The following is a 27632-nucleotide window of genomic DNA, read 5'->3' on the forward strand; positions in this document are numbered from 1 at the left end:
ATTCCCCAAATAACCAGATTTATTTTTAGCCTTCGATATGTTTACCTAACATTTTCACTTCTCATCCAGAGACAGCCTTGCAGAAAACTATGAACATCAGTTGAATAAAGACAATTCCAGTCCTGTAGGTTTAGACCTAGAAAATTAAATTTAATGGGAATCTGACAACCTAGCTCTAAAGCTGTTACTAGAACAGGGTTATTATTTAGTTCAACAAAGAGGACATCTATTTTTCTTACTCAAATGTGTCCCTGTACTATAAATTCCTGTCCTAACTCACTCTTGTGAAGGCCAACTGTGAAAATAAGTGGTAACAGCAGCCAGGAAGAAGCCTCTTTTAAAACCCTTGAGTGAGAACTATGGGTCCAATTTGATTTGACAGCCTAAGGGACATTAGGAGAGACAGTTCTGGCCATCAGATTTTTATGGTAGAGCAGAGATGTAACTTTAATTCTCATATAAGCTTCAACTAGTTTTTGGATACTCTATAGAGTGACTGTCACACTTAAGTTCAGGACTGAGATTTCCAGAGTCAGAACTGCTCTGCACCTCAGTTGCCTTTTTGTCTCTCAAGTAATAACGCACAACTAGACAAAGTGGCTACCCAGGTACCACAGAGATTTTGTGATGAGATGTGAAACTAAAGATAAAGCATTTCCTAGAATCTCTAAGATATAGGAACTGCATTTTTTCCAGTGTGATATGCCTTTTATTAGTGAATACCTTTATTAGTCTTCATAACTATAGGCTAATGAGTCCCAATTGACACATATATAGAAAGGATACCAAATTGGTCATAAATATGACTTTTACTGTAAGTCAGAGAAAAAATTAGGTGACCAGAATAGTTGGCTGATATTTGATGCTTACCAGGTTCTCAATATTCAGACATTTAAAAATAATTTTCTATAGGCTTTACTTATTTTCTTCCCCCATTAGCTTGAGAGTCAGTGGCTAGATAATGTTACCACAAGGTAGGAAGTTTAAGTTCAGTTCATAGCACAACACGGAGTTACTGTTGAGCAACTTAAAGTCTCTTTGTTTTATTTTTTTTTATTTTTATCTTTGCGGTACGCGGACCTCTCACTGCTGTGGCCTCTCCCGTTGCGGAGCACAGGCTCCGGACGCGCAGGCCCAGCGGCCATGGCTCACGGGCCCAGCCGCTCCGCGGCACGTGGGATCCTCCCGGACCCGGGCATGAACCCGTGTCCCCTGCATCGGCAGGCGGACTCTCAACCACTGTGCCACCAGGGAAGCCCCTATTTTTGTTTTTTGATTTATAAAATTGGAAGATTAATATCTTGATCTCAGAGGAAGGCTGTGAAAGTAAATTAGATTAATAACCAGTAAATATGGAAAGGCTCTGAGCAGATGAAGAAAGAGTTATTAAGTATATTTGGTTGTAACTATGTTTAAGGAATACTGGAATGTAAATTAATACAAACTTTTTAGAACGCATTTTGGAAATCCCTATTAAAATTCAGAGTAATAATATTAGGGAAAGGGAAAGGCACTTTTACTTTTCACTTTATACCAGTTTGATACTTTTTTTTTGCATGAGAATGTGTTACATTATCATTTTTAACTAAATAACTTAAAATAAAGACTGTGCTATTTTTAAAGAAGGAATTCTTAAAGGGAAGTGAATCATTAAAGTTTGTCTTTATTCCTTAGAGCAGTTGGAGACCACCCAGTTACATTTCAGTATTAATTTTTATTTTAGAATGGTAACATATTAATGGCTCAGTGTCCCATGATAACAGCTTCAACATAGACTATCATATTCTGTATTCTGAGCATAAGATATGAAAGTTCAAATAAAAATGCTTCTGGTCAGCCTAAAACACTTTTAAGAAATTCTCAAATGTCTGTGTCTTTCCTTCTCAGATTTCTTCAAGTTGCACTCTAACTGCTAATGTCAGGGAGAGCAACAAGGAGAATCAGAGCAAAAACTACTTCCAAATCTTCATTAGTGCAGTGATAAATAACCTTCCGAAAGTATCTACTATTACAGGAATTTTTGGAAAATCTTGAGGGGGAGAGGGAAAAGAAAGAAAAAATTAAAACCAACCCAAGAAAGGACCAGCTTCAGAGTATTTTTTTATAAACAAGCACTTTCATCCAATCATTTTGCATAATACATTCAAAATGCAAAGTAAATGTGAAGGTTCCATTCAATTGCAGTTAAATTTATGATTAATACATTTGCTTTGGTTAGTCAGTTGATCAGCTAATGCTCTGCTTTTAGCTAACAGAGAGTGGATTCTACACCTAAGCCCCTCTAAGAAAATGCAATAGTAACAATTACTATTTAGTTTTTAAAAATATTGGCAACGCATTTCTGAGCCTCCTGGCAAATATGGAAAAAAAAAAAAAACAGGTGTAGATTAACTTTCCAATCATCTGGAGCTTGAAACAGATTGCTAATCTTTCAAGTTCGGAAAATGCCACAATTAAATTTGTGAAGAAAGGTTTTATCAAACCAAAATGGAGAAACAAGGTACTAGACTTTAATACACAAGAACATTCAATCAGGGGAGGTGAGCAAAGGTGCTAGCAGCATGTGTCAAACAGAAAGTAGAGCTATTCCCTAAAAGGTTTTTTTTTGAAAAACATATTTTCTAGGATTTCAAAGCTTAGTGCTGACGTAGACTTTGTTCTGCTGTTATTCAGCAAAAAGAAACATAGGCAACATCTGTGGCAGACTGCTAGTTATTTCCTAATACCTTCTTCCAGACTAACAGAATTCTGAGCTGAGCATGAGGTCACCCTGAATAAATACTTTCCAGACCCCTTTGAGCTAGTGTCACCATGTAACTAAGTTCTGGCCAGTGAGATGTAAATGGAACTGTCCTATGGCAGCTTGAGAACCTTCCTAAAGAAAAGGCTAGTACGTGCCTTTTGTCACTCTCCTTTGACACTCCTCCATCTTCCTGCTGGGAACATAGATGATGCCATCTTGGACAATGAAGTTGAAAGCTCACCTACAGAAATTTTATTCTAAGTATAAATAAGGAAAAAATGAAACCATTTTGGCAATCAGGGAGAACTTTAGAGATTTCTAGACCAATAATAAATGAAATAGTGCCCTCTGACCTCAGAGTCTCAGTAAGAGAATATGAGTACTGCATTGGAAAAAGTTTAGTGAGTGGATGGTGAGATATAAAAAGCAGGTTGGAAGGCAGACTGGCATGAATTTGAAGTTGGAAAGAAACTCAGGGAGGTTCATCAAGGCTGGACTGGCATAGTTATTGCCTTTGTAAATATGATGTTTTCAAACTGCATTTGTTATTCAAGCCTGGAATTTAGGAATGATGGTCTCAGTAGTTTTTGTTGAAGGCATATGTGTTTTGATGTATGAAGCACTGTTTAACAGTTATATACAACAATAAGGAGACTAAAGTCATAGGCATTCATGTATTTTCTACAAATAGCTTTATTTACTAAAATGATATTTAGTTGGTAGTAAGATTACGTATGCTGGTTCTATTGATTATTTAGAAATCTCTTATTCAGATAATAGATTTTGTAGGTGTATATTTCCAATTGCTGTTTCCAATTGCTGCTGTAACAAATTACCACAAACTTAGGGGCTTGAAATAACACAAATGTATTATCTTACAGTTCTGGAAGTCAGAAGTCTGAAATGACTTTCACTAGGCTAAAATGAAGGTGTCAGCAGGGCTGTGTTCCTTCTAGAGGCTCCAGGGGAGAATCCTTTTCCTTGCCTATTCTAGCTTCTAGAGGCCACCTGCATTCCTTGTTTGTGGCCTCTCCCTCTATCTTCAAAGCATCTTAAAATCTCTATGCTTCTGTCATCACATTTCTTTCTCTTACTCTGACCCTCCTACCTCCCTTTTATTAGGACTCTTGAGATTATATTGGGTCCACCTGGATAATCCAGGATAATCTCCCTATTTCAAGATCCTTAATTTATTCACCTATACAAAATACCTTTTGTCATGTAAGGTAACATATTTACAGGTTCTGAGGATTAGGATGTGGACATCTTTGGGGGACAGCCATTATTTTGCCTACTGCATTGTGGTAGACTGAATTACTGTTCCAACTCTTCATTCTTCCCCAGAAATAGGACTATACATCCATGTCCTTTGCAGTAATTTTGCATTGTCCTCTTTTGGTTAAGGAGTATTTCCCCACCCCTTGGCTCTGGGATTGACCATGTTACTTGCTTTGGCCAATGAGATCTTAGCAGTTTTGATGCAATCAAAGGCTTGAAAAGTGCTAATGGGACTGGGCATGCTCTCTTGCACCTCTGTCATTGCTGTGACAAGAACATGCCCAAGTCAGAGTCAAGTGGAGTAGAGCTGAATAGTCCTAGCTGAGCCCAGCCTGGATTAGTTAACCTTCATCTGATCATTGGCCACACCCCACAGATCTCTGAGAATTATTGTTAAGTCAGTGAATTTTGAGAGAGTTTATGCTTCATTTTTGTGGCAATAGCTAACTGATACAGTAGAGATCTTGGATTTTCCTCTTTCCTGTTCTTATTCTCCACCTATGGCTATTTTACTGATAGATAAATAATTGCTTTTTTGGTGTGCCTAGATTATTAAGAAGTACATGCCTTGATGTTAACTAATCTTATTGTGGTAACTATTTTACATTATATACATATATACATGTATGTATACATATATACATTTTAAACCTATCCAATGTTATATGTCAATTATATCTCATTAAAGTTGGAAAAATTAAAACAACAACAACAGCAAAACTCCACAAGCTTTACCTGATTGTAGGAGAATAAGGACAAATATAATTTTTTGTCACTATAGTGAAGGTCATGTATACTTATGTGGATCTACCCAGTAGTTTTCCAGGTCAGTTTTTTTTTTTTCAGCCAAAGCTGAGATATATGAAAAAAGGACAAAAATTAAATGGGGGGGGAAGGTGGGAAAGGAATGGAAGAATATCTGAGTATAGTAATATATAAGCAAATTCTTGGAAACTATATAAGGTAGTGCTTAAAATTCTGTAAAAAATTTTTTATTTGTTTGCTAGTAGAGGGACACTATAGAAAAAAGGGAGAATTTGTTTGAGCCTTTTATATTTTATTTAATTTTATTCTTATCGGTCTTAAAGTAATCATTTGCAAAACACTCCTGTTTAATATTGACAACTTTGAAAGTCACTGAAAAAAATTAAATGGCAGTTTAATGTTAACAGCTTCTTATGGTTACCAAATCCATCAGAGCCCTTCATGAATATATCAGGCACAAACCCACTGAATTCTGTTGCTGAAGACAGCTTGGTATTTTAAAATTGCCTAGTGAGAATAGATGTACTATAATAAGCGGAAGGACTCCGAGCACAATAAAGGCTCGAGACACTCCGAGTCTTTACATATAGAAAGAAACTTACACCAATTTCTAATTGTTTAATGTTCTAAAATCTCTGCCAACTTAGCTATAAAATGATGTCTAGAAATGTATTAGAAAATTATGCTTCATCTAAAGTCATGTTTTTAATCAGTACAATAACATAACAAAAATAAAATAAATTCCTGTAACAAAAATAATTATATAGGTAAGGGTAGGGAAAATTGAGTAAATAGTTTATGTGGAGTCAATGATTGAACTCTGATTAGTTCAATCAGAGCTCAAATGTGAGTCCATCAAAGTTTAAATAATAAGGCAGTTATGCTCTTCAGTTTCAGCCTTCTAGAAGACTATCTTCTCAGTAAATGTTGGTAAGGCTGTTGTGGGGACCAGAGGTACCCTAAAGAAACTGGAGGGAACGCAGTGTGAAATATGCCCGTGAACACCTTGCTTGCTTTACATGGCTAGTCCCAAAACCATTCCTTGGTAGGTCCATGCAGCCTGCCCTCTCTCAGGATATTTTAAATTCCAAAATACTGTCTCAGTTATCATTCATCCAGAACCACATTGTGCTTAATCCAGGTATTATATAAGACCTGACTTCTCAAACTAATCTAGACTGAGGTGCAAAGGGAAAGAGTCATCTGTCCACTCTCGCAAGTCTCTAATTAGTACAATTTCAGGAAGTGTAGGTCAGGATCATCCTGGGGAATAGGGTGAACTGGGGATGCTTAAATTACACCAGTGACTTTGCATTATTATCTCTCAGGAGAAGCATGAGGATAACTCTCCCTAAGTCTATAATGAGCCAAGAATAAAATTGAATTTTCAAGGTCACTCACTCGGGCCTCTGAGTAGAAAGTAGAGATTCTGATGATGAGAATTAAGGGGAGAATCAAAAGTTCTTGTCTTTTTTATGTACCTGCCTCACAGAGTAACCGTACCAAACCACAGAGGAGTAAACGAGGAGAGAAGAGGGTCTGTTTTCAATTTTATATAGTAAAAAAAATGAGTATTTTCTTGGCACTGTTCCTAGTGCCCAATACTCTGAGGATCAAGCCTGATAAGTGGAAGGCAAGACGGATTTGGGTCCATCTCTTCTCTGGAGATCCACCTAGAATATAATACCAGCCTATAAATCAACACTACAAGAGTAAGGCAGAAGCCATAGTCCAAGAAGGCTAGAAGGAATCAAAACAAACATGTCCCTTTACTAAAAGTAGCCAGGTAAAAGGCTTGGTCTCAGAACCCAGGCAGGAGAAACTCAGGTTACTAGAACTGGGATATAAGATCAGAGTCAGATTATCAGGGCTGACCTTACAATGGTAAGGTCTCTGAGTATTGAGAATCTGGATAGGGGAACCAATTTCAGTTAAATCGAGAAGAGAGCTGTTACCTGGGCAGAGAACCCAGTAGCTTCTGACAAGCCCAAAATGTGATGGACAGATCTCTTACCTTATTCCTGATTTGTAGAACCCTAAAGATATACAGCATTTTGTTAAGAGCTCAAATCCAGTCTACATTGAATTCTTATTATTCTTATTTTAAAATGATTGACTGGAGCAGCAAATGCCTGAGTATATGTTTGTGTGTATGCAAATGAGATGGAAAGCAAAAGAGAATGAGTTTCCTTATCTCACTAAATTCATAAATTATACTAATAGGATTAGTAACTATGACCTAAAAACTCAAAAGACAAGTTAGTGAGCCATATCTATAAGAACCTGTTGATACAGGTTGGGTTCTGTATCACATCTTTTTTTAAAAAAAATATTTTATTTATTTTTGGCTGAGCTGCGCGCCTTGCAGGATCTTAGTTCCCTGACCAGGGATAGAACCCGTGCCCCCTGCAGTGGAAGCGCAGAGCTTCAACCACTGGACTGCCAGGGAAGTCCCCACATCTTTTAAGGGTAAATGACTTCACATTCCAGAATTCCAGTGAGAATATGATTTTTTTCCTTCTGACTGCCACACAATGATAAACTCATACCTACCAGTCCTAGAATATTCAAATGAAGAAAGGGATAAAAATTTAGAAAGTAAAAACATGTCTTCATTTCTAAAAACTTTGAGAAGAGCTCTTACTAGATGACTTAAAGGACATAATAGGTTTTAAAAGTTTTAAAAATGTATTAGGCTGCAAAATAAATACAAAATTTCAACTGCTTCCTTTATCTAATCCACTCTTATAATACAAGTGTATGCTTGGTGGCTTTGCAATCTGTCAACCTATATTTCCTGGAATTCCTTTTTCTATTTCTGGTTAGGGTGGGCCACAAAAGAGATTCTTGTGTGAGATTTGCAGAAGTGAAGCAGCAGTCATTTTGTAGCTCACATATATTGTTGCTTATCTTCTGGCTCACTTCATTGGCTTGAGGCAGCAGCCAGACCTGCAACTGCTCCATCTTTTGCTAGATCCTCCGTTCAGGTCTCTGAATCATGAGTCCAGTGTGTGTTTAACCCTGCAGTGAAGGACCCCAGCTTCTGCAGGGCGTAAGTACTACCAAGGTCAGAGGCAGCAAGAGCTAATTTGGGTTTTATGTTGTCCTCATGAGCTATGCTTCTGCATTCCAGCTTGTCATGAATCTCCTTCATCTTCCCTTCCTGACTCTGCTCTGTTGGACTTCAAGCTCCAACATCAGATGCAAAGATAACAGCCTTACAGAGACAGTTGAACCACCTTCCACAATTGTGTAGGGTCAAATCGCTGTAACAAATTCCTTATATTATCTATCTATCTCTATTTCCATTTTAGTGGTTTTGCTTCTCTGATTGAACCCTGATAGAAACTGGGATAGTGACAGAACAAAATGAAAAGAGGTCTTCTGATCCCCTAAGGCCATTGGCAGGAAGCAGGTCAAGAAAACTATTCAAATGATGGGCTTCCCTGGTGGCACAGTGGTTGGGAGTCCGCCTGCCGATGCAGGGGATGCGGGTTCGTGCCCCGGTCTGGGAGGATCCCACACACCGCTGAGCGGCTGGGCCTGTGAGCCATGGCCGCTGAGCCTGAGCGTCTGGAGCCTGTGCTCCGCAACGGGAGAAGCCACAGCAGTGAGAGGCCCGCGTACCGCAAAAAAACCAAAAAACAGTTCAATGAAACATAGACTACCTTTCACAGAAAAGGAAGGATGACTCAGAGTGCAGAACTGAGATCTGTGGAGAAGTTATTCCAGGTGGAGTATAATTTTGTCCTAATCAAAGAACCTGTGACATTTTCCCAGCTGGATTTCAGAATTGCTATGAATCAGTAATCTCTGTATACTTCTTATTGTTCCTGTCCTCTCTGAACAGGAATGTCTATAGTGGTTATCCTATGCCTGTCCCACTGTTGTAATGTTATATGGGGAGCAGATAACTTGTCTTTTTACTTGAAATGTCTTTAGATTGAGAGAACTGTACTTGAGGAGCTTTATTTAAGAAGCATCATCCACACTTGGACTTGATTTAGATGATGAGACTCTGGACTTTGAGCTGATGCCATAATGGGATGAGACCTTGCACATAGCTTTGGGAGGGGATGGGTGTATTTTGCACTGGGATAGATGTGAATCATTCGGAACCAAAGGGCTCACCATGATAGCCAGCTTCCAGTATGGCTCAGTGATTCTTACCTCCTGGTGTTCACAGCCTTATGCAGTCCCTTCCCTCTATATACCAGGCCTGGTTTGTGTGACCAATAGAATATGACATTAGTAAATTATGCCTCTTCTGATATTAAGTCATAAAGACATTGCAGCTTCTGTCTTGGTTTTGGATACCTTTTAGATCACTTGCTCATGCCATGTTAAGAAGACACTCAAGCAGCCCTGCAAAGTCCATGTAGTGAGGAACTGATGCCTTTTGCCAACAGCAAAGGGGATGGAGAGCTCCAGCCAACAGTACTGTGGGTGAACGTTCTTCAAAGCTGATCCTCTAGCTATGGTCGAGTCTTTAGATGACTGCAAACCCAGCCTATAGCTTGACTGTAACCTGAGAGACTCTGACCAGAGCCACCCAGCTTAACTGATCATGGATTCCTGACCATCAGAAACTGTGTGAGATACTAAATGTTTGTTTTAAGCTAAGTTTTGTTATGTAGCAACAGATAACTAATACAGTGCCTAAGTATAAATATAATCTTTCTTCCACATGCCTATGAAAGCCAAATCAAGATAAGAGAGATAGAGAAAAGTAAATTGTTTTAGCTCACTGTCTTGTTTTTTTCTTCAGTGTTCAGATTCTTTTAAAACTAAGCCTGTGGGCAAATACTTATTCAGCTAAGCTAAATTTGAAAGATGTAAGGAAAGGAGGTTAGCTTTAGTAATAAGGAAATATACATGTTCACACACACACACATCTGCTTTGAACTAAAGGATTTACTTTTGAGAAGTCAAATCATGAGATTTTTCCAGAATCCAGTCTGTGCATAATGGTAGGGAAGCTGCTATCTCTCTCAGGTTGAGATTTAAAGTGTCATTGATTATTCCTTTTTACCTAATATGACTAGTTTAAAATGTAAGGTATGATTTGATTTCCTTCCTACTTTTTTGTTATGGAAACATTTGGAAATGAGAAATAAGAATATATTTCTTCTAGCCTCTATTTCTTTGTGTCTTATAATCAATTTCAGTAACTTTAACAATAAACAGTAAAAAAGAGTATACAAAGCATTGCCCAAGTAAATCCATCATGAACCTGTGTCTGAGAATGGTTTCCTAAATAGGGGAAATGTGTTTCATACAAAGAATCCATTTTCTGTTATTGCCTTTTTTTTTTTTTTTTTTTTTTTTTTTTTTTGCGGTACGCGGGCCTCTCAGTGTTGTGGCCTCTCCCGTTGCAGAGCACAGGCTCCGGACGCGCAGGCTGAGCAGCCATGGCTCACGGGCCCAGCCGCTCCGCGGCATGTGGGATCTTCCCGGATCGGGGCACGAACCCGTGTCCCTGCATCGGCAGGTGGACTCCTCAACCACTGGGCCACCAGGGAAGCCCTGTTATTGCCTTTTTTATTTGGACTACTAGATGCTATATATTTTAAGGCAATCCTAATAGTTTCCTGTCTCTCACTAACAAGAATGACATATAATGAACAGTGGAGACAGTGTCCATTTGATCCACTGCAGAAAGCTGTCTATTTCATACAAGAGTAAATCACTTCAGTTCCTTTGTGGAATGAGTGGAGTGTAAATAAATAAATGAGACGTAAGAATTTTTAAAAAATCTGGTCAGTTCTATCAGAAAGAAACAAAGGATAGGAACATTTGGAGGCCTGGCTTAATAAAAAGTGTGACAAGATGAAGAATTGTATGTGATAGCTGTAAAGGGAGGAAGAATCCTCACTAATATAGTACGTCCATAAAATAGTTTCTTCCTTCTTTAGGAAGATAATTTTGTAGTTTAAGAATAATAATTCTCAATTCTTTGAAGTTGGAGGACTTACCTTGTAAAATGACTCTTTATTCACTTTTACCTCCACCAAAAGGAATTCTGATTTTCAGCAATTTTTTCTATAATTCATCACAGTTCTAAATCTGAGTAGGAATTTCAGATTCCATTTAGGGAATAGGTTTGTTTTGGGGTGTCTTTTTGTTGTTATTTGCACGTTTTACTTCAATTGTAAAGTTTTTGTCTTTTTTGTTTTGTTTTGAGAGAACTCCAAAATGTTCTAATTTTTCCTTTTACAATTAGTATTTGGTGTATTTCTCAGAGAATTATACAAAAATGACTTGTATTTGACTACTTAATTTTTTACTATTACTGTCCAAGATTTTTTGGTGTGAAATATTAATGGAGCCATTGCTCTGTGTCATGTTTTGGGTTCCAGGTGGGGATGAAAGTTCCGACAAAATTTTGTGCCCTACAGGAGCAAGAAGGAATCACCTATGGGGCTTGTTTTAAATGCAATCAGTAAAGTCCCATCCTAAACAGAATCAGAATTTCTGGGAGTGGGACTTTAGAATCTGCATTGTTAATAGGTTCTCAATGTGATTCTAGCAAACTAAAGTTTAAGGAGCATTGATCTAGTGAGAGTTGGAGGGTAGAGGAATGAAACAATTTCCATTGTTATTGGAGCTGCAAAACAATCTTTCAAAATACAATAGTGGCATCTAGGAAAGACCTTTGCCATGGCGGTTCCTATCTGAAAAAAAAAAGTGTTTATTTATTTATTTTCTTTCACACACACACACACACACACACCCCTTTAAAAGCACCAGAACGTATCTTTTAGAGAAAACCTGTAAGAAGATTTGGAGATAGGAGACAATAAGTATGTATTGATTAAACGATCAGGTTGGAGTGAACAGATTTTTATAATTCCATTCTACTAGTCACCAGCAATTTTCTTTTTGATGCTTATAGGTAGACAGTGGTATCTCGTGTCTATTTAGCTTTGTGTTTGTAACTAGACCTCCCTGCTCTTCGTAGTGGGGGAAATCAGTCACCCCAAAAATCTCAATTAGGTAGAAAAGTAGTGTAAGAGCCAATCAGAGCGCTCTCTGGAGCAGCTCAGACTGGCTTCTGAAGGAGGACTGGCTGAAGATGGGACTTTGTTGCCATCATGCAATCGGACAAAGAAGGCCATAATAGTTTTAGGGCGGTCGAAAATTCCATGTGGGTACTGGGCGAGGTGTTAAACCTTGGCGGGGCTGATTAAGGTCCAGGAAGTCTCTCTGTCGGAAAACCTGGAGGCACTACGGATACCTTATTTTCCGGGACCGTGGAGAAATGGTCAGCAGTTGCGGGGGTACCAGTGACAAAAATGGCCGCAAGGCACCTCAGGCGCTGGATCAGGTGATGCAGCCGCACTCCACTCCCTTCCCACCAGCCGCTCCCCCTCCCGCGCCCTTACGTAGCGGTGGGTGTGGCCTGCCCAGGGCTCTTTTTCGGAGGCGAGAAAAACCGAGAGTTACACATGCGCAGTTAAGGCCCCTCTGGCCCTTCGGACCTCCTCCCCGCCCACCGCCCCGCCCCGAATTGCCGGGCGGGGCTGGCCGAGAGTCCCAGCAGCCTTGGCTGGGGCTTCAGTGACTTCCTTGTTGTGAGCGTCGGCCCGGCAGTGTCCGCCACTCGTAGCCCCGCTGTCCTTACCGGGACCCCTAGCCCAAGTCTAGGTCGCAGCCGCAACCCCAGCCGGTCGAGTCCCCTTTTAGCGCAGGTCCTTTCCCCGCACGCCCCGCGCTCCCTAACATGCCCAACCCCAGCAGCACCTCCTCTCCCTACCCCCTCCCCGAGGAAATTAGGAACCTGTTGGCAGGTAAAAAGCGGGAAGGGGGCGGGTAACGCGGCGGGGGCGGGGGCGCGGGGACGGCGAGCCGGTGGGGACAGAAGCGTTCGGAGTCTCTCCCTTCCTTCTCCGCTCTCCCCACGCCTCCTGCCCCAGTGGGAGCGGGACTGGGAGTGGGGAAGTGGGGTCTGAGAATGGGAGTGGGCGTGTGTGTTTGAAATTTGGTGCGAGGATGGTGGGGACCTTCTGTCGGCTACACTAACGCGATCAGGACAATTCTGTTTACGTCGTGAAGACGCCGTGTGTGTGAGAGAGGTGTGTGTGTGTGTGTGTGTGTGTGTGTGAGAGAGAGAGAGAGAGAGAGAGAGAGAGAGATCAGAGAGAGAGAGAGAGAAAGCAAAGAGAGAGAGGAGAAAGAGAGAGAGAGAGAGAGAGAGAGATCAAAGAGACCAAAGGGTTTGTCATTTCTAAAACTCCCATTTTTCTTCAACATTCAGTCCACCCATATTTGAGACCTTCGAAGAGAACCTGACTCTCAAATAGCCAGTTGTCTTCAGCCTGAGTAACATGTTAAAACAAAAAAGGAAGGATGTGTTAAAGTCCAACTTCCTGTGTCACACGATTAAAGTACAGTACTTCATCTTTGCACCCTCATCTTCCCCTTTGTCAGTTTAAAATTACTATTTATAGGGACTTAAGATGCATTCTTCAAGGCTGTTATGAATCCACTGCTAGTTCATTAATATACTTGATATGGAGATGTGTATTTTCACTAAGGGCTGTTAAAAAATTTGTATTTCCGCACAAGGTAGAAAAGACAATACATCTGTTTTAGGGTAGCACAAATCTTACCTATCCAGATGCTCTGGAATTCTTCCCATTATTCACTTTGTTCATGTGTACATCAGAATTCTGAATACTGAATTTTGATTAAAAATTTTTACTTTTCTTTAGTTGTTTCTTTAGTATCCTTCAATATTGGTCATGAATAACTGGATTAAAAGAGTTTCTCTTAGATGCCTGTGTTACAATTTGCTTATTTTAACTCTTAAAGCAGTGTTTAAAATGTGACGTTATAAGTAGTAAGTTACTGTTAGAGCACTGTGAGACCAAATCTTATATGCTGTTACACTATTTTGGTGGTTAGCATCTTGAATATGACAGAGAAAATAAAACCAATAGTGTATGAATGCAGACATGTTTATGTGAACATGATTGCAGTGTGGTGAATGCATTTGTGGTGGGACAGTGTTTTACTACTCTAAGAAATGCTTGTTGTCATTAATGGGTACCACTAAGGGAAATATTGAAAGAACTGTAGGGGCTGAGTTAAGGCAGCTTTTATTCCATTCTATGCGAGTTTCAAGTGAATGCTGATTTTGTTTTACTGCAGTTAACATTTTTGTTGTTTACTATGCTGGAATTCCTTGCTTAGAATATTATTTTAGTCACCAGGTCAGAGAACTGTTTTATCATAACTCTAAAAATAGATGTCACCATTTTCAGGATATTCTAGGTGTGAATTTTTGAGTTTAGGAAGTAAAGTGTAGACCTTTGGGTACATGCTTTTGAAGCTTGACAGCTCCACAGTAGACAGTTTGCTATATGGATCCATAGTCATACATTTGCAGATAGTATGATATATGGGTTATGAGACTCTTTATTCTCTGATCCCCATAGATTACAAATATTTCATGTAACCCTTATTTGCATAATTTATTGAAAGCTCAGAATTAAATAATATTTAAATTATCTGCCATTGCTAACTTCCTATATACTTTAGCATCTCTCTCTCTTTAATCAGATAATAATACTTACATAATGTCTGAAATCAGCGTTTTAAAGATCATTTTATTGACATTTTCAGTATTTCACACTTCTAAAGCAAATCACATATTAAAACACATGAAGTATTAAAAACAAATAATAAACACTAAAATTTTGTTGATTACAAATTTGACTTATACTTTATTTTCAGAGGATATTTCAAGAGGCATGGCTATGAGGAAATATATATGATATAAATTGTAAAGAAATGAAACAAGTGAACCAGTGTTTTTCAGTGTTCTTTTTTAAACTAATCATTCAAAGAAAATGGTTAACATTTTATGGTTGACTTTAATTAAAATCTTTTTTTGAGGTAGGAAAGGTTTCAAGAATAAGTGCTCTGAGCAATTTTTTTTCACATTTTTTTATCCAAAAAATTCTGTTGGATTGTGCATGGTCATTTGCATTATTCAAGTGTTTGGGTAATAAGACATGGTTAGATTTAAAATTATTAAAACTATAGAGGAAGAGTTGACATTGGTTTGAATTTTAAAGATATTGCTGGCTTACCTAGTTCTTTCTCTGAAAGTAAGAAGGAGATATTGGCAGTGGTGGTTGTAGCTAACAGTTGAGCACTCTTAGAATACATGGCGCTATGCTAGAATTCCAGGGTACAGAAGATAAGGAACTAAACTTTTCAGGCATTAAAATCCCTTCAGAAGAAAAGAATATAAAGTCAAAAGATAATGTCTATTAAAAAAAATGTTTTGGACATTTCCCATTGCGTTCCATGTTCCCTTTATCCAAATCATTTTGCCATATGTGTTAAATGTTTGACGTTTCAGCTGCTTGATAGAGGTAGGTACTCAAATGTATTCTTATCAGTTTATTATTCTCTTTATTTTTTCCTCTGATTATATCTGTTTTAGGCTTCCTTTTCAATATTTGTTCCCCCCTCCTTCTGATTCCTTCCCTTTAAGAAAATACTTTAGAAATGCAAAAATCCGTAGAGGTTATCATTCTTACCTCCCATTTAATGATGCTCTTGAAAAAGTGGCTATATAGTTTGACCATTAGTTACTTTTATTTCTGTGGAATCAGTATATTAAATATTGATAGCCTATACTTTTTATAAAAGTGTTGAATTATTTTCTTGTCCCATGAATAGAAAAAGGTTTACAGATTTTTGTTGTTAAAAGTAAATTGGGGGGCTTCCCTGGTGGCGCAGTGGTTGAGAGTCCGCCTGCCGATGCAGGGGACGCGGGTTCGTGCCCTGGCCCGGGAAGATCCCACATACCGCAGAGCAGCTGGGGCCATGAGCCATGGCCGCTGAGCCTGCGCGTCTGGAGCCTGTGCTCCGCAACGGAGAGGCCACAACAGTGAGAGGCCAGCGTACCGCAAAAAAAAAAAAGTAAATTGGGGACTGCCGTATGCACTCCAGGCAACCTTTAATTTTTTTTCACCACAATGGAAGAACAGGTTTAGCTGGGATAATTAGAATCAAAGGATTATCCCAATCTTGTCCATTTAATCTTCTCCCACATCCAAATATTTGACTAGGATGAACAGCAAGAATAATCTTGATTTATGTGAGTTTTTCCTCCAGGCAGGCAAGAAAGTGAGAGGAATTAGAACCACTGCTTGCCACCCCCCACCCCAATCCCCATGATTTGTTTAATCGCCCTTTGAATACTGGACTCTTGGTGGTTTTGCAGTTAGATATTCTCATTCATTTGTTTTAGGACAACAGTATTTAAAAGGAAAGCTGTAAGAAAATGTTAGTTTCTTTTTATTGAGTTAGAAATGAAACCAATGTTGAAGAAAATGATGGTTGTTAGTATACTCTGAAAAATCAAACCCAAACCAAACAAACAATAAACAGAGTGGTGTGTGCAAAGTGACCCTGAGATTTTGTTCACTTGGCAGTCTTGATTAGAAATATTGCATTTTCCTCTATTGAGGATTTCCAGGACATTTTAAAAAACCTTCACACATAATTGATAATCCCTTTAGGGACACTAGGTAAAGAACGGAATTCAGTTGAGATAGAGGTAGAATTTTTTTCAATGCTGAGAATAGTGTGGTTTGATTTCCACCCTTCCAAAGTTCCATTTATAATTTGGTCAACATTTCGGTTTTATTTTTCTTATGAGAATCATTTATGGTGTATCTAGTGTCCCATAACTTCCTTCTGGGGCATTGGCTGAGTATGTAAAGGGAAGAGTGCCACCTACTGAGTCAGCAATAGTCACCTACTTCTTTAGCACCTGGATTTTCCTATAGAGCAAGAACAAGCCTGCCCCATTTTGGCAGTAATAACTAATGAGTTTAAAGTTGATATGAGAACCTTTGATCTTACAGTGAAATCAGTCCATGACACCTCTAAGATTTTTCTCTTCTAGCAATAGGAATATATGTTTGTAAATCAAGGGACTAGAAAGTTATAGTTTCTTGTATGGGTCAAATAACATAGATGACTTAAGATGTGATGTTAGGAAAATGATTTGCCAATGTTAAGCATACAATATTCTGGTTTTTCTTGGGAGAGGATCTTTGGCTGTCTTGTTTTTTTTTCATGACATTCCTTTTAAAGTATTTTCATCTCAGATTACTAAATAAAGCTCTTGATAATATGCTAGTATGCACAATTTTATAGTTACCCAATCCAAATGATCACTGGTTTCCTTTTAAAAAAGAAATCTAAATATTCTAAAAGAGAGAAGTATATAAAAATTTCCTAATGAGCTTAGCTCTACTTTATCAGCATTAAAGTATTACTAGAAAGAAGACAGAAACATCAGAGTGGGAAAAGCCTCTGGTGATTTGAAACACAGTTCAGTTGTCTCTCATAAATTTAAGATTAAGTGTCATATATGGGTGATAAAAGTGGCATAGGCTAGTTTTTATATACTCATTATTCACTTAGTTTGTCTTTTTCAATTAAAGCCAAGTCTAACTTTTTCATTCCGCTGAGTTTACATTTCTTTTTCAATCACATAGTGAACACATTACAATACATGATACCTAACAGTGAATATAGTGTAAATCTCAGACTAATGTTTTATTCACTGTGGCTTCTTTGAAAACGTGTGGTAAAGAGATTTTGATGATTATAAGGTGCTATTCATCGAGTTATCTTTCAGAGGTGAAAAATATTCATCTCTATCCTTCAACAGTCCAGTTTTCCACCAAAATAAGTCATTTAGCCTCCAAAGCCAATTTTGAAAATGTAATCAGATGATTGGATTGTAAGATTCAGGTACGTTTTTCCTATCATACTTTGAGAACTCCTTGTGCTTGTTCCTGTCTCTTTTTCCATGTTTGAAAAGTCCACAGTTCAACCATAACCTGTAAAGGTACTGGGAAAACAAGAGAAAGACATTTATTAGAGCTATCAATAACTTTTTGATTAGCCATTTTCCAAATTTGGGCATTTAGCTTAATTGGTCTACATGTGCCCAGTTGAACTGATTTTTATGTTTTCACCAGTAGGTGTTTGGTCAGACCATACCTTCCTTTAACAGAGAAGAAAAGCTTCTCTTTTTGTTCTGATGCCAACTTAAATTCTAGGCTGAGATTCTTGTTAAGTTTAGTGATAGCACCTCAGTGAATACAAAGTACAACTTGGTCCAATTCATAAAGTAGAGAAAGATGTGGAATTAAGTCGTACAGCCATTTGGGGTACGGTTTGACTGGTTTTACACTTATTCATTGATCTGGGGCTGAGCACGTGGTAGTGGATTCACTCTAATTCTTGCCCCCTCTCCTATACAATTCAGGCCATCACAGAGGCTGTGTGTGCGCGCGCGCCTGTGCCTGCACACTTGCATGCCTGCCCAGGGAGGTGAGGTATTGGTTGGCTGGAGGACTAGGCAGAAGAGATCAGGTGTTACCTCTGTGACTTGTTTACAACCTCCAGCCTGGAAGTCTTATTCCATGGTGGAGGATGGTGAGGGCAAGTGGTCAAACCCCGGCTTTCTTAAAGAGTTGGAACCTGTGCTATGTACTCAGATTGGAGAAGCCGACAGTTTATAGTTTGCAAGAATTTAAAAACTGTCGTAACCTTGTGTGGTTTCACCTTGAAACTGTAATTAGTATGGAAATTGGTAGAAAGCTGTTAGTTTATGTGTGTTAGATACCTGTCCTAGCCTCTCGGGCTCTAGGGGGGAGATGAGTGGCAGTTTTTCTAGGGGGTCCATATGTACAGGAAAAGGAAAAAAAAGGAAAATTTGAGTACCACTAGGTGATTTGGTGTGTGCTAAGTATTTGCCTCTTAGGGGTTGCGGTGGCTATTGAGAAGTTTCTAACTTAAACTGCTTGAGGATTGCTGAGCCAAGACATGATGTCATCTTTTAATTTTGTTTTCAGACCTTAACGTTTATCTACAGAGCGGTTGTAAATCAGATCTTTCCAGCGGCCTTCTCCCCCAGATCTTTACATTTGTACCGGGAGATCAGGTTTGCTTTGACAATGCTAAGGTGTAACAGGAGCAAAAATCACCACCACATTTGTATTCACTGAGTAACTTTTTCCTTGGTGATGACTTGGGGGGCAGAGGCGGATGGAGATGGGGCCAATTCCGGGGTTAAATGCGGCCGGCGCTGACCTGCGGTCTACGTGACGAAGCGCGGAGCGGCGGTAGGGATTAGACCTGGGGCTTAGAGGGCGCCGGAACTGCGCTTTCTCCACGTGGCCGGGTGGGTCCTTAAGCTTCTCCTCTCCCGTGGAGGACGCGGGTGAGCCGAGATCCCTCCTGTGAGAAAGAGGAATTCTGTCTTACTCGCCAGGCCAAGAGGCCAGCGAGGAGGCAGGCTGACCTTTTCTTGTAATCGAATTACGGCTGTTCCCCGAATTACAGGCAGTCTGGAGTCAGTGAAATCTACATATTAACAGAGGGACATGACCCCTAAAGGAAGGTAGAAGAGGGCTAAAGCGCTCGCTAGTTTACCGTTTGCAGGGCTATTCAGAGCACAATAAAAAGCTTCAGATCTCTTTTCCAACCAGCCAGGGGAGTGCTTGAGTCGCCCAGGACTTTTATTGCTCGCTTTTGAAATATTACCCTGGCTCTGAGCTACAAAGCCGCAGATCCAGTCCCATTTGTCTGGCGAGGGCGCTGCCCCAAACCAGTGCTCCCTGCTCACAGCTCCAGTGACGGGAACCCTGGGGTTTAACACTCCCAGTGTCTCGGACGGCGGAGCCCGAGCATCTCCCGGTGAAGGCCGAGTAACTTTCCAGCACCCGCTACGTCTTTGCGCCGGGGGAACGGGGTTGGGGCTCTGCGCAGGGGCTCGGCGAAGGCCGCGGGCACGTCCAGAGGGTCTCCTGTGCCTAGGAGAGGCTGGTTTCGTTCGATTTCAAAATAAATGGGCACAGTATGGATTTTAAGAAAAAACCCGGATTTCAAAAACTTGAAAACCAATTGAGTCTGTGGGCACCAACAAACGAAGACTATTGCAGGAATCGCTTCCACTATGAAGTTCTTATTTGTTAAAAACAAAAACAAAAACAAAAAACAGAAAGCAGGTTGTATGCTTTCCACATCTCGTTTGTGAAATAATTTTTAAAAATCAGTGTTTATTAAATCTTTTCAGTTGCCTTAAACCCCTTTTGTGGCAGAAGTTTAGGAATAAATACATTGACTACTCTAAAAATATAGAATTTTTCCTTGCACAATCTCTGAATCTCCTCCCACTCAGAAAACAAACAACACAGATTCTTCCTGCAGTCTCACTCCTTCAACAAGTATTTCCTCACAGAATAGCATAGCTCAATAATTTTAAAATGTTTTTGGCACTGTTAGGAAACTCTATATAGAGCATTACAGCTTTTTGTTTTCTGAGTTTTTATACAACTGAAAAGACCTTTTAAAGAAATAACTCGGGCTGTAATTCGTTCTGTTATTGCTTCCGGAGATAGAAAAGAGATCCTGTTTGCTTAAACTTGTATTGTATAATGAAAATGTAAAATAGGCAATTAAATACTCGTGTGGATGAGGGAATTAAAGACAAACACTGAGTGAAAGTAGCATTAAGCAAACTACCAATCGTTATGCCAGTGATTCTCCCAAGTATTGAGTCTGGCTTTAAGAAAGAATCAGCAGTAGAGGTGCTACTCCTTCTCTTACTCCAGTTTCTTAGTAGATTTATTGGAGCCATCTCAGAGAAGCCAATGATCTTTCCCATTTCAGCTAATATCTGAATGTCCAGAGGTTGCCTTGCTCCTCTGCGTGCATACAAAATTTAGAGTTGAGAGAAGAGTGCTTTTTTATGTCTCATTATTTTGAACTCACTTTAGAAGTGTGGGTCCAATTTGCACTGGTACTGGATTATGTCTCTGTGTCCCCCTCTTCAAAATAGGGACAGCTCAAGGAAAGAGAAGCTGTGACATTTTGCTTTTGTTTCATTTTGATAGTTACTTTTAACATTAGTCAGTGATGGACTTCAAACCAGAAAGCTACTTAAAATTATTCCAAGACTAAATTTTAATTATTTCACTTATATTGATTTAGTGAAGAATCACTTTTACACAATTTATTATGAATGAATAGAATAACAGTGTAATCAGCTTCACTCCTTGGATCAACATACTTTTGTAATCAAGAATTTAAAATCAGTTATAACATTCTATTTCAAATACTAGGTTTTAAGTTGCTAACTGTAAGTACAGTTGAAAGACTATTTGCTATACTGCTTTGAATTAAGTATAATATTATTGTATGTTTTGATACCATCTTTTTATCAGTGTGAATTAGGAGACAAATTAGTTAAATAAAAAGAAAGTAAAACATATACACATCTCTTCAATATGAAATATGGGTGGTTTATAGTCATACCTACTGAAAAAATTTTAATGGTATCTTCTACATTAGATACCTCAAAGTGACATTTGAAATTCTGAATATAAAGTTAATTTAAACTTGTACAGTATTTCATGAACAATAAGAGTGGGGCTGTTTTAAAATCAAACCAATAAGGATTTGGTGGAATTGTATACCAGAGAGAATTAGAAAGCAGAATAATTTAGAAGTTTACTGAATTAAAAAAAAAAAGAGGCTTTGTGAAAATGTTATATGAGGCCATAGAAGTCTTATCTCTTGGTTACTATATTTTAAAATAGTGGCTAAATCTATTTTGCCACTTTTTCCTTTATTTAAAGAAATATTTCCAGGTGGTAATGCCAAGGCAGGAAGCAAGAGCACACAAAACCACACAACTGATTATCTTTTTTATTTGAGAATAGCTGGCCAGAGTAGGTGGGGCAGGTAGGAAAGAGGAGGGTTTGATTTGGGAATCTTGGCTAGCAAAAGGGATTTGTTTTTCCTCTAAAGCATTAAGCGCTGCATATACCTGAAAATTGATTACACTGGGAAAAGGATGCCTTCGCCAGAGACATTAGCTTATATTGATATAATATTGTGAATGACCTGTTCATACAGGAACTTACAAAATACTAAAAAATGATAGTAACATGCATGGAAGCTCTGCACTTGCTTTTATCCAGAGAATTTGTTTATGGGGCACCATAGTTTATTAAGACTTGCGTGCTTCTTCCTGGTTTAATGATGCTAAACATTCAAATAGCATTCGCTGTGTTAAGCCTAAGTAGAGCATACACATTTTATTAGCTAAGAGGTGAACAGATTTGTCCAATTTAGTATTTGAAACATACTTCAACTGTTATGCTTTGGATTGATAAAAAACTGTAACAAATTGTACAGATACTAACACTTATGGGTAGAAACAATCATTGTCCTATTTGTCTTCACAAAAAAATGATTCTTTCCTATAATTTGTATCCTTTTTCTTATATTTCATGGTTTAGATGTTGAAACATTTGTAGCAGACGTACTGAGAGGGGAAAATTTATCCAAGAAAGCAAAGGAAAAGAGAGACTCTCTTATTAAGAAGATAAAAGATGTAAAGTCTATGTAAGTCACTTACTTGCCTTTTATTACTTATTTCTTACTTATAAGAAACGCTGTAATTAACATTTTAATGAAGGACTGGTTATTGTGGGATTAATTTTTTTATGTTCTAATTTAATTGGTTTGAAGTAGTTTTAAAGGACAAACTATATTTCTACTATAATAGTTTTTAAAAACAGACAGGCTTATCATAATACCGTTTTTTGTGAAGCCTATTGATTATGTATTTTTCTAAGCATTCTAGCAAAATCCAACTGTTTATTTTAATTATTTGAGGATATATTTGGTCTAACTGATAAGACATAGGTAGGTTGAGAATTTTAACATAAATACGGAAGATACCTCCAGACGCTCAAATGAATAAATGTAATTTAAGTTGTATGTATTAAAGATATATTCTGGTTTTACTACTGTAACTTAAGTCTTTAAAAATACCTTTATTATAAATCCATAAGCCTTTTGGAATTATCATCTCAGGATAGGAAGTAGTTTTTTCTCTAAATCTATATTTACAATATAGATTTTAAAATAGACTTGAATTATTGCCATTGATTAGATCTTGTTTTGATTTGTCAACCTTTATTTTAAAATATAACGTTCTTGCTTTATTTTGCAGCTACCTTCAGGAATTTCAAGGCAAAGGTAAATTTTCAAGTTTTGTCAAACTTGACATTTTTTTTTCCTTGCAGAGATTTTCAATAGGAAAATCTGACACATACTGAAATTTGATAGTTGGAGTCAAAATTTAAATTTCTGTGTTGTATACTTAGACTTTAAAGATGAGAGTGCTAGCTCCCCCTGCTGAGAATAAAATTAAAAAACATATCTAGAATCTACTCTGCACAATCTTCTTTTGCACAGTCTTTCATGCAGAAATCTATGTTTAACATGCTTCAGTTTTATGGTTCTTAGAGTTCATTGTGACAGAAGTTTGTTAGGAAAGGTATATACGTGCAGTTACACACGGAAGAATTTTGTGAGGCAGAGGCGAGATACCAACCTAACACCATTTAACCCTGTAGACATTACTTTATAGTGGTCATGGGAGCAGGAGGGCCTGTGGCTGGGTGCTCATAGGTAATGTTTCGAAAAGGTAATTTGGTTTAAAAACAGTATCAACTTTTGTTTGAGAGCATGAGTAAAATCTTTTTCAAATGCTGGTTTTTATTATTCTTGTGATTCTTTTGATATGAATAAATATATGCCATAGGCATTTTCAAAGAAGGGGATTCAGTTTCATTTTTCGAAATATGTGAGAATGCTGGTAAGCTGATTGTCTTCCTTTAGATTTGAGAGACAGCTGCTTAGCGAACTGAAGACCAAATCCAGAAAGGCGTAGGAAGTTTCTACTATTTCATGTCTTCAGTTCTGCGAGGGAAACTTGGTATGGCCCTCACTTCCATGATGCTAATTCATAGGTCATGACCTGAAGCCTGTGGATGCTGGTATGAGGGTCACAACATGAGGTCAGTTAACTATGTGAAGCTAGGCTCTGAGTTTGGGGGAAGCAGTGTGGCATCTTCTAACTGGGGTTAGCAGATACCACAGAGTAACTCATATCTCTGCCAACGGATAAGTGAGAGAGTAATGACGGTTTCAATAAACCAGCTACTTAACCAGACAAACCTAAAATCAGTTAAAAGGAAACCACAGTTTCTTTTCACATTAAGTCATCACAATTGTTGTGATTAGAGGAAATAAGAAGAGATTTTTTTCCGTATTAAATTTTTTAACACTGTTAAATAGAGGGAAGAGCAGGAAACTCCTCCTCTCCACAAGTACCTACTTCTTTGTTCTCTATAATGAATCCTAAACTGTGGGTTTAATCATGTTGTATTTTGCTTAGTTGAGTACAGAAATAATGAATCTATGCATTTGAATTATGATAACTTTTATACAGTGTACTGTTTATAGGGGAAATATTGCGTATCAGATTCTGCCTTTTTTCTTAAAAGGCACATTTTGTTCTAGTGGTTACTTATTGGACTCTCACTGTGACTTAATTATTTGTACGTTAAACATTTTTAAGCTAAGAAAATGTGATAGTATAAAGTCATATATGTAGAATTGCATATGATTCAATAATAGGGTAGGAACTTTCCCTTTGGTATTCTGGTTTAGGACTTGTTCAGGTGTGTGGATATTAAAATTACATTACTGAGATACATTTTTTGTCTCTAAGGAGAATGGAAGTTTATATAGTATTTGATAGAAATTGAAAAATGAGCCTAGAATAAGAGTGCAAATAACACAGAATTCAGAGATTCCCCATAATCATTTTCCTCTGAATAAGTCATTTGTATTTCAATACTGCTGTATTGAGTTAACTAATCACCAAGAATGCCTGCTCAAAAGTAAACCTGTGGATAAATTAGATGTATACCTTGGAGAAATATGAGAAGCTGAGTAATTTTATGCCATTCTACCCTCAAAATATAATTCGACTGTTCTAAAAAGACTATTTCTGTAGTTTATTAGAAATAGTAAAGGGAAGTTAGTACAGGCTTAATAGTTGAATAAGCAATTGCTCAAAAGACATATTTTTTAAAAACAGGAATTTATTAATAACCAGATCTCTACATTGAATAAATTGAATTCATCTAAGTATATTTTGATAATGCTGCTTTTCTTTTTTTTCTTACATTTTCTTCTTGGGGCTTTTGGAGTGTCTTCATCCAAGGAGACCTGGGCAGAAATCCTTTTGGCTGTTTCCCCCCTCTCTCTTTCTCTCTCTCAGGTCAATATAGGGTCACAATGAGGTGACCTGAGGCTATTTTCCTGCTTTTTACCTTTATACTCCTATTTGTTTCACATAATTTTTTTTTTTACATGATGGTTAAGTACCATTTTAATATCATTATTGGGAGAAAAAAGGACCTGGAAGAGAGTTCTTAAATAAAATGAATTAATTCACATTTATTTATTTCAAATAAGTGAGTTATTAGTTACTTTAATGTTCACAGATGTCTGTTATCCTTCCTTCCTTTCCTCTCACATCTCTTCTTATAGTCTTTAGATATTGTACATGACAGAATAACTATCTAACCCTAGTTTTTTATTCTTAGTTACAATGTAGCCTAGTAATATAAAGTATACTCCTAAATACAGGCTTCATGCACTAGATTATGCTTATTTTAGAATTATTTTACAATTATGATTATTTCAGAATTTGTTCTCTGTCACATCATAAAGGTCATAGCGCTCTTAAATGTGACTTGAAATAATTATTTTGGGGATGAAAATATATTACTACTTGAGTAAAGGTGTTACTGACTGAGTATAAAATAGAATTTTCTAATATATATTAGGTATATGATAAACAAGTTTTACTTGTAGTTGTATCTTGCCCTTATATTAGGCTTGTTTTACTCCAGTGATGATTTTGCTATTATTATTTTCTTTATAGAATAAGATAATGTGAAGATACCTATGCATGACACATAGTCAGTGTTCAATAAGTGTTATATTAATGTGTATTCTCAGATTCAAGTTCATTTATCAAGAGGATTTAGTAAATCTTGATTTATAATTCAGTTTTCAAATAAATTTTGAGGAAACCATAAATTACTAAAGGAAGGGTATGCATATTAACATGAGACAAATATTTCAAGAGAATATTTTTCAAATATGGGTGTCTACAGCTTTAAAAAAATGTGAATATATTGTTTTCAATTCTCTTTAGATGTCATAACTAAAAAGCTCTCATTTTCTCCTTTAAAATATTTTTCCTCTAAATTAAAACATTTATTTAGCAGATTTTATCCTAAAACTCCATTGATATTGTTAAATATGAATAGGTTTACTTAGAAAGCAATTTCCTTTGACCTCATTGGTATTATTAAGTTTATTTATGGACTAAACTAGTTTTTTGAGTATCAGGGCTGTTAGATAAGAAGGGACCCATTTTAGTTTGTTCTGATGGAATCCTTGAGAACAGCAGAAAAGTCAGAGGTTTGGATGACGTTTAACTTCGTTTCCTTTACTCTTCCTAACATAGTATATGTTCTGTTGCAAGTTGGCTCCCCAGTGAAATCTGAGCAAATAACTTGCAGCTCCCTTACCCCCACCCCCCATCTCTGGCCTTATACAAATGTGTTAAGCATGTTTGAGATTACGGGGCCTATAGTAGTAGAAGTCTGTTTCAAAGGTAGTACTTGAGGAATGGTGTCCTTCATTTAAAATTCTGCCTCACGTTCGCATGCCGTAAATTAGCCCTTCTATGGTAGAAGAGTTATGAAGAGAATCTTATTTGTGGTGACTCAAATCTTTCAAATTTTTAAGAATTAAACTACAGGTTCCCTTAAGAAATGACAAGTTAAATGTTTATGTCCATTCATAGCTGTATATTATCACTTGAGAAATTATTTTGGACAAGTGAACTGAGTAGAAAATTAGAAATTAATATTTTTGACTCAAGTAACTTTCCCCACCAAGTTTACATTTCATTCTCTGTAAAAGGGAATGGTTATCGTCTGAATTTTAGGTATATTATTTAGTTTACTGTTTACCTGATTGCGTTCAAAATAGAACTGTATTTGCTAAAACAAGCAGTAAATTGGTTAAATCACCTTCAATGGTGGGATCATGACTGTTGAATTGCTGTTGGGCTTTATCTCCAGGCATTTAGGAAATGTTAATTGACCATGAGCCATATAAAAAAGAAGGGATAATAGTAATTTGAACCCAACTATTAAAAATTTAAAAATATTTTTCAAAGAAATATGCTGCTGTGATACGCCTAAGCCTTGATTTTGATGTGTTATTTAACTTGCCAATGAAATTACAGGACAAGAAGTCTTGGATCATTGTCTTTTAGACTGTTAACTTTGTATCATTAATTAAACTTTTGAAAGTTGTGGGATAAATCAAATGCTTTTCTAGGGAAACAAGAAACAGTATTAGTGAGCAACAACCCTATAATTATCCTTCTGAGTGCATAACAGGGACACATTCATGTCTTTTCTTTGCGCAATAACTTTTACAAAGAAGTATTTTTAAACTGATCATTAATTTTATGACCATAGAAATGAGATGCAAAATTTATGCTGTTGTCATTGGCACAGGCTCAAGGCACCGCTGACATTATGTGTGATGGTAATAGAATGGCTGCCAACTAATGATTCTGTAGACATTTCATTTGAGCATGCTTTTCTTTTAGATGTCTGATTAGGATGTAATGCTTTCAATTATGTCTGTAAATTGTATTGGATACGTTTACCTGATGCCCATTGTTGCTTTGGAGTTCAGTTTTCTATTACATAAACACAAGTTGAACATTTTCCTTTTAATTTATCGAAGTCTTTGCAGGTATAGTTGCAAGTACTCAGCCCCTGGGGAGAAAAAATGCTTTGCACTGCTCAACAGCGACCCCTGTGTTCAATTAAAGCTCCTTATA

The 27632-nt window shown here is 37.5% G+C and overlaps 1 protein-coding gene across 2 annotated transcripts in view; it reads left to right on the plus strand.

Moving 5' to 3' along the window:
- Positions 1–12307: 12307 nt before the first annotated feature.
- The window catches only part of SKAP2 (src kinase associated phosphoprotein 2), a 161907-nt gene continuing 146582 nt past the window's right edge, over positions 12308–27632 (plus strand). The window contains exons 1-3 of one of the 2 annotated variants that reach the window (XM_032642409.1): positions 12308–12576; positions 22135–22240; positions 22854–22879. In XM_032642409.1, the coding sequence (XP_032498300.1) occupies positions 12510–12576; positions 22135–22240; positions 22854–22879 (199 nt within the window). In that variant the 5' untranslated portion in view covers positions 12308–12509. The remainder of the gene's footprint in view (positions 12577–22134; positions 22241–22853; positions 22880–27632) is intronic. The other variant, XM_032642410.1, reaches the window with a different exon arrangement.

The sequence above is a fragment of the Phocoena sinus genome, chromosome 9, assembly GCF_008692025.1.
Source record: "Phocoena sinus isolate mPhoSin1 chromosome 9, mPhoSin1.pri, whole genome shotgun sequence".
In the NCBI taxonomy this organism is placed as follows: domain Eukaryota; kingdom Metazoa; phylum Chordata; class Mammalia; order Artiodactyla; family Phocoenidae; genus Phocoena; species Phocoena sinus.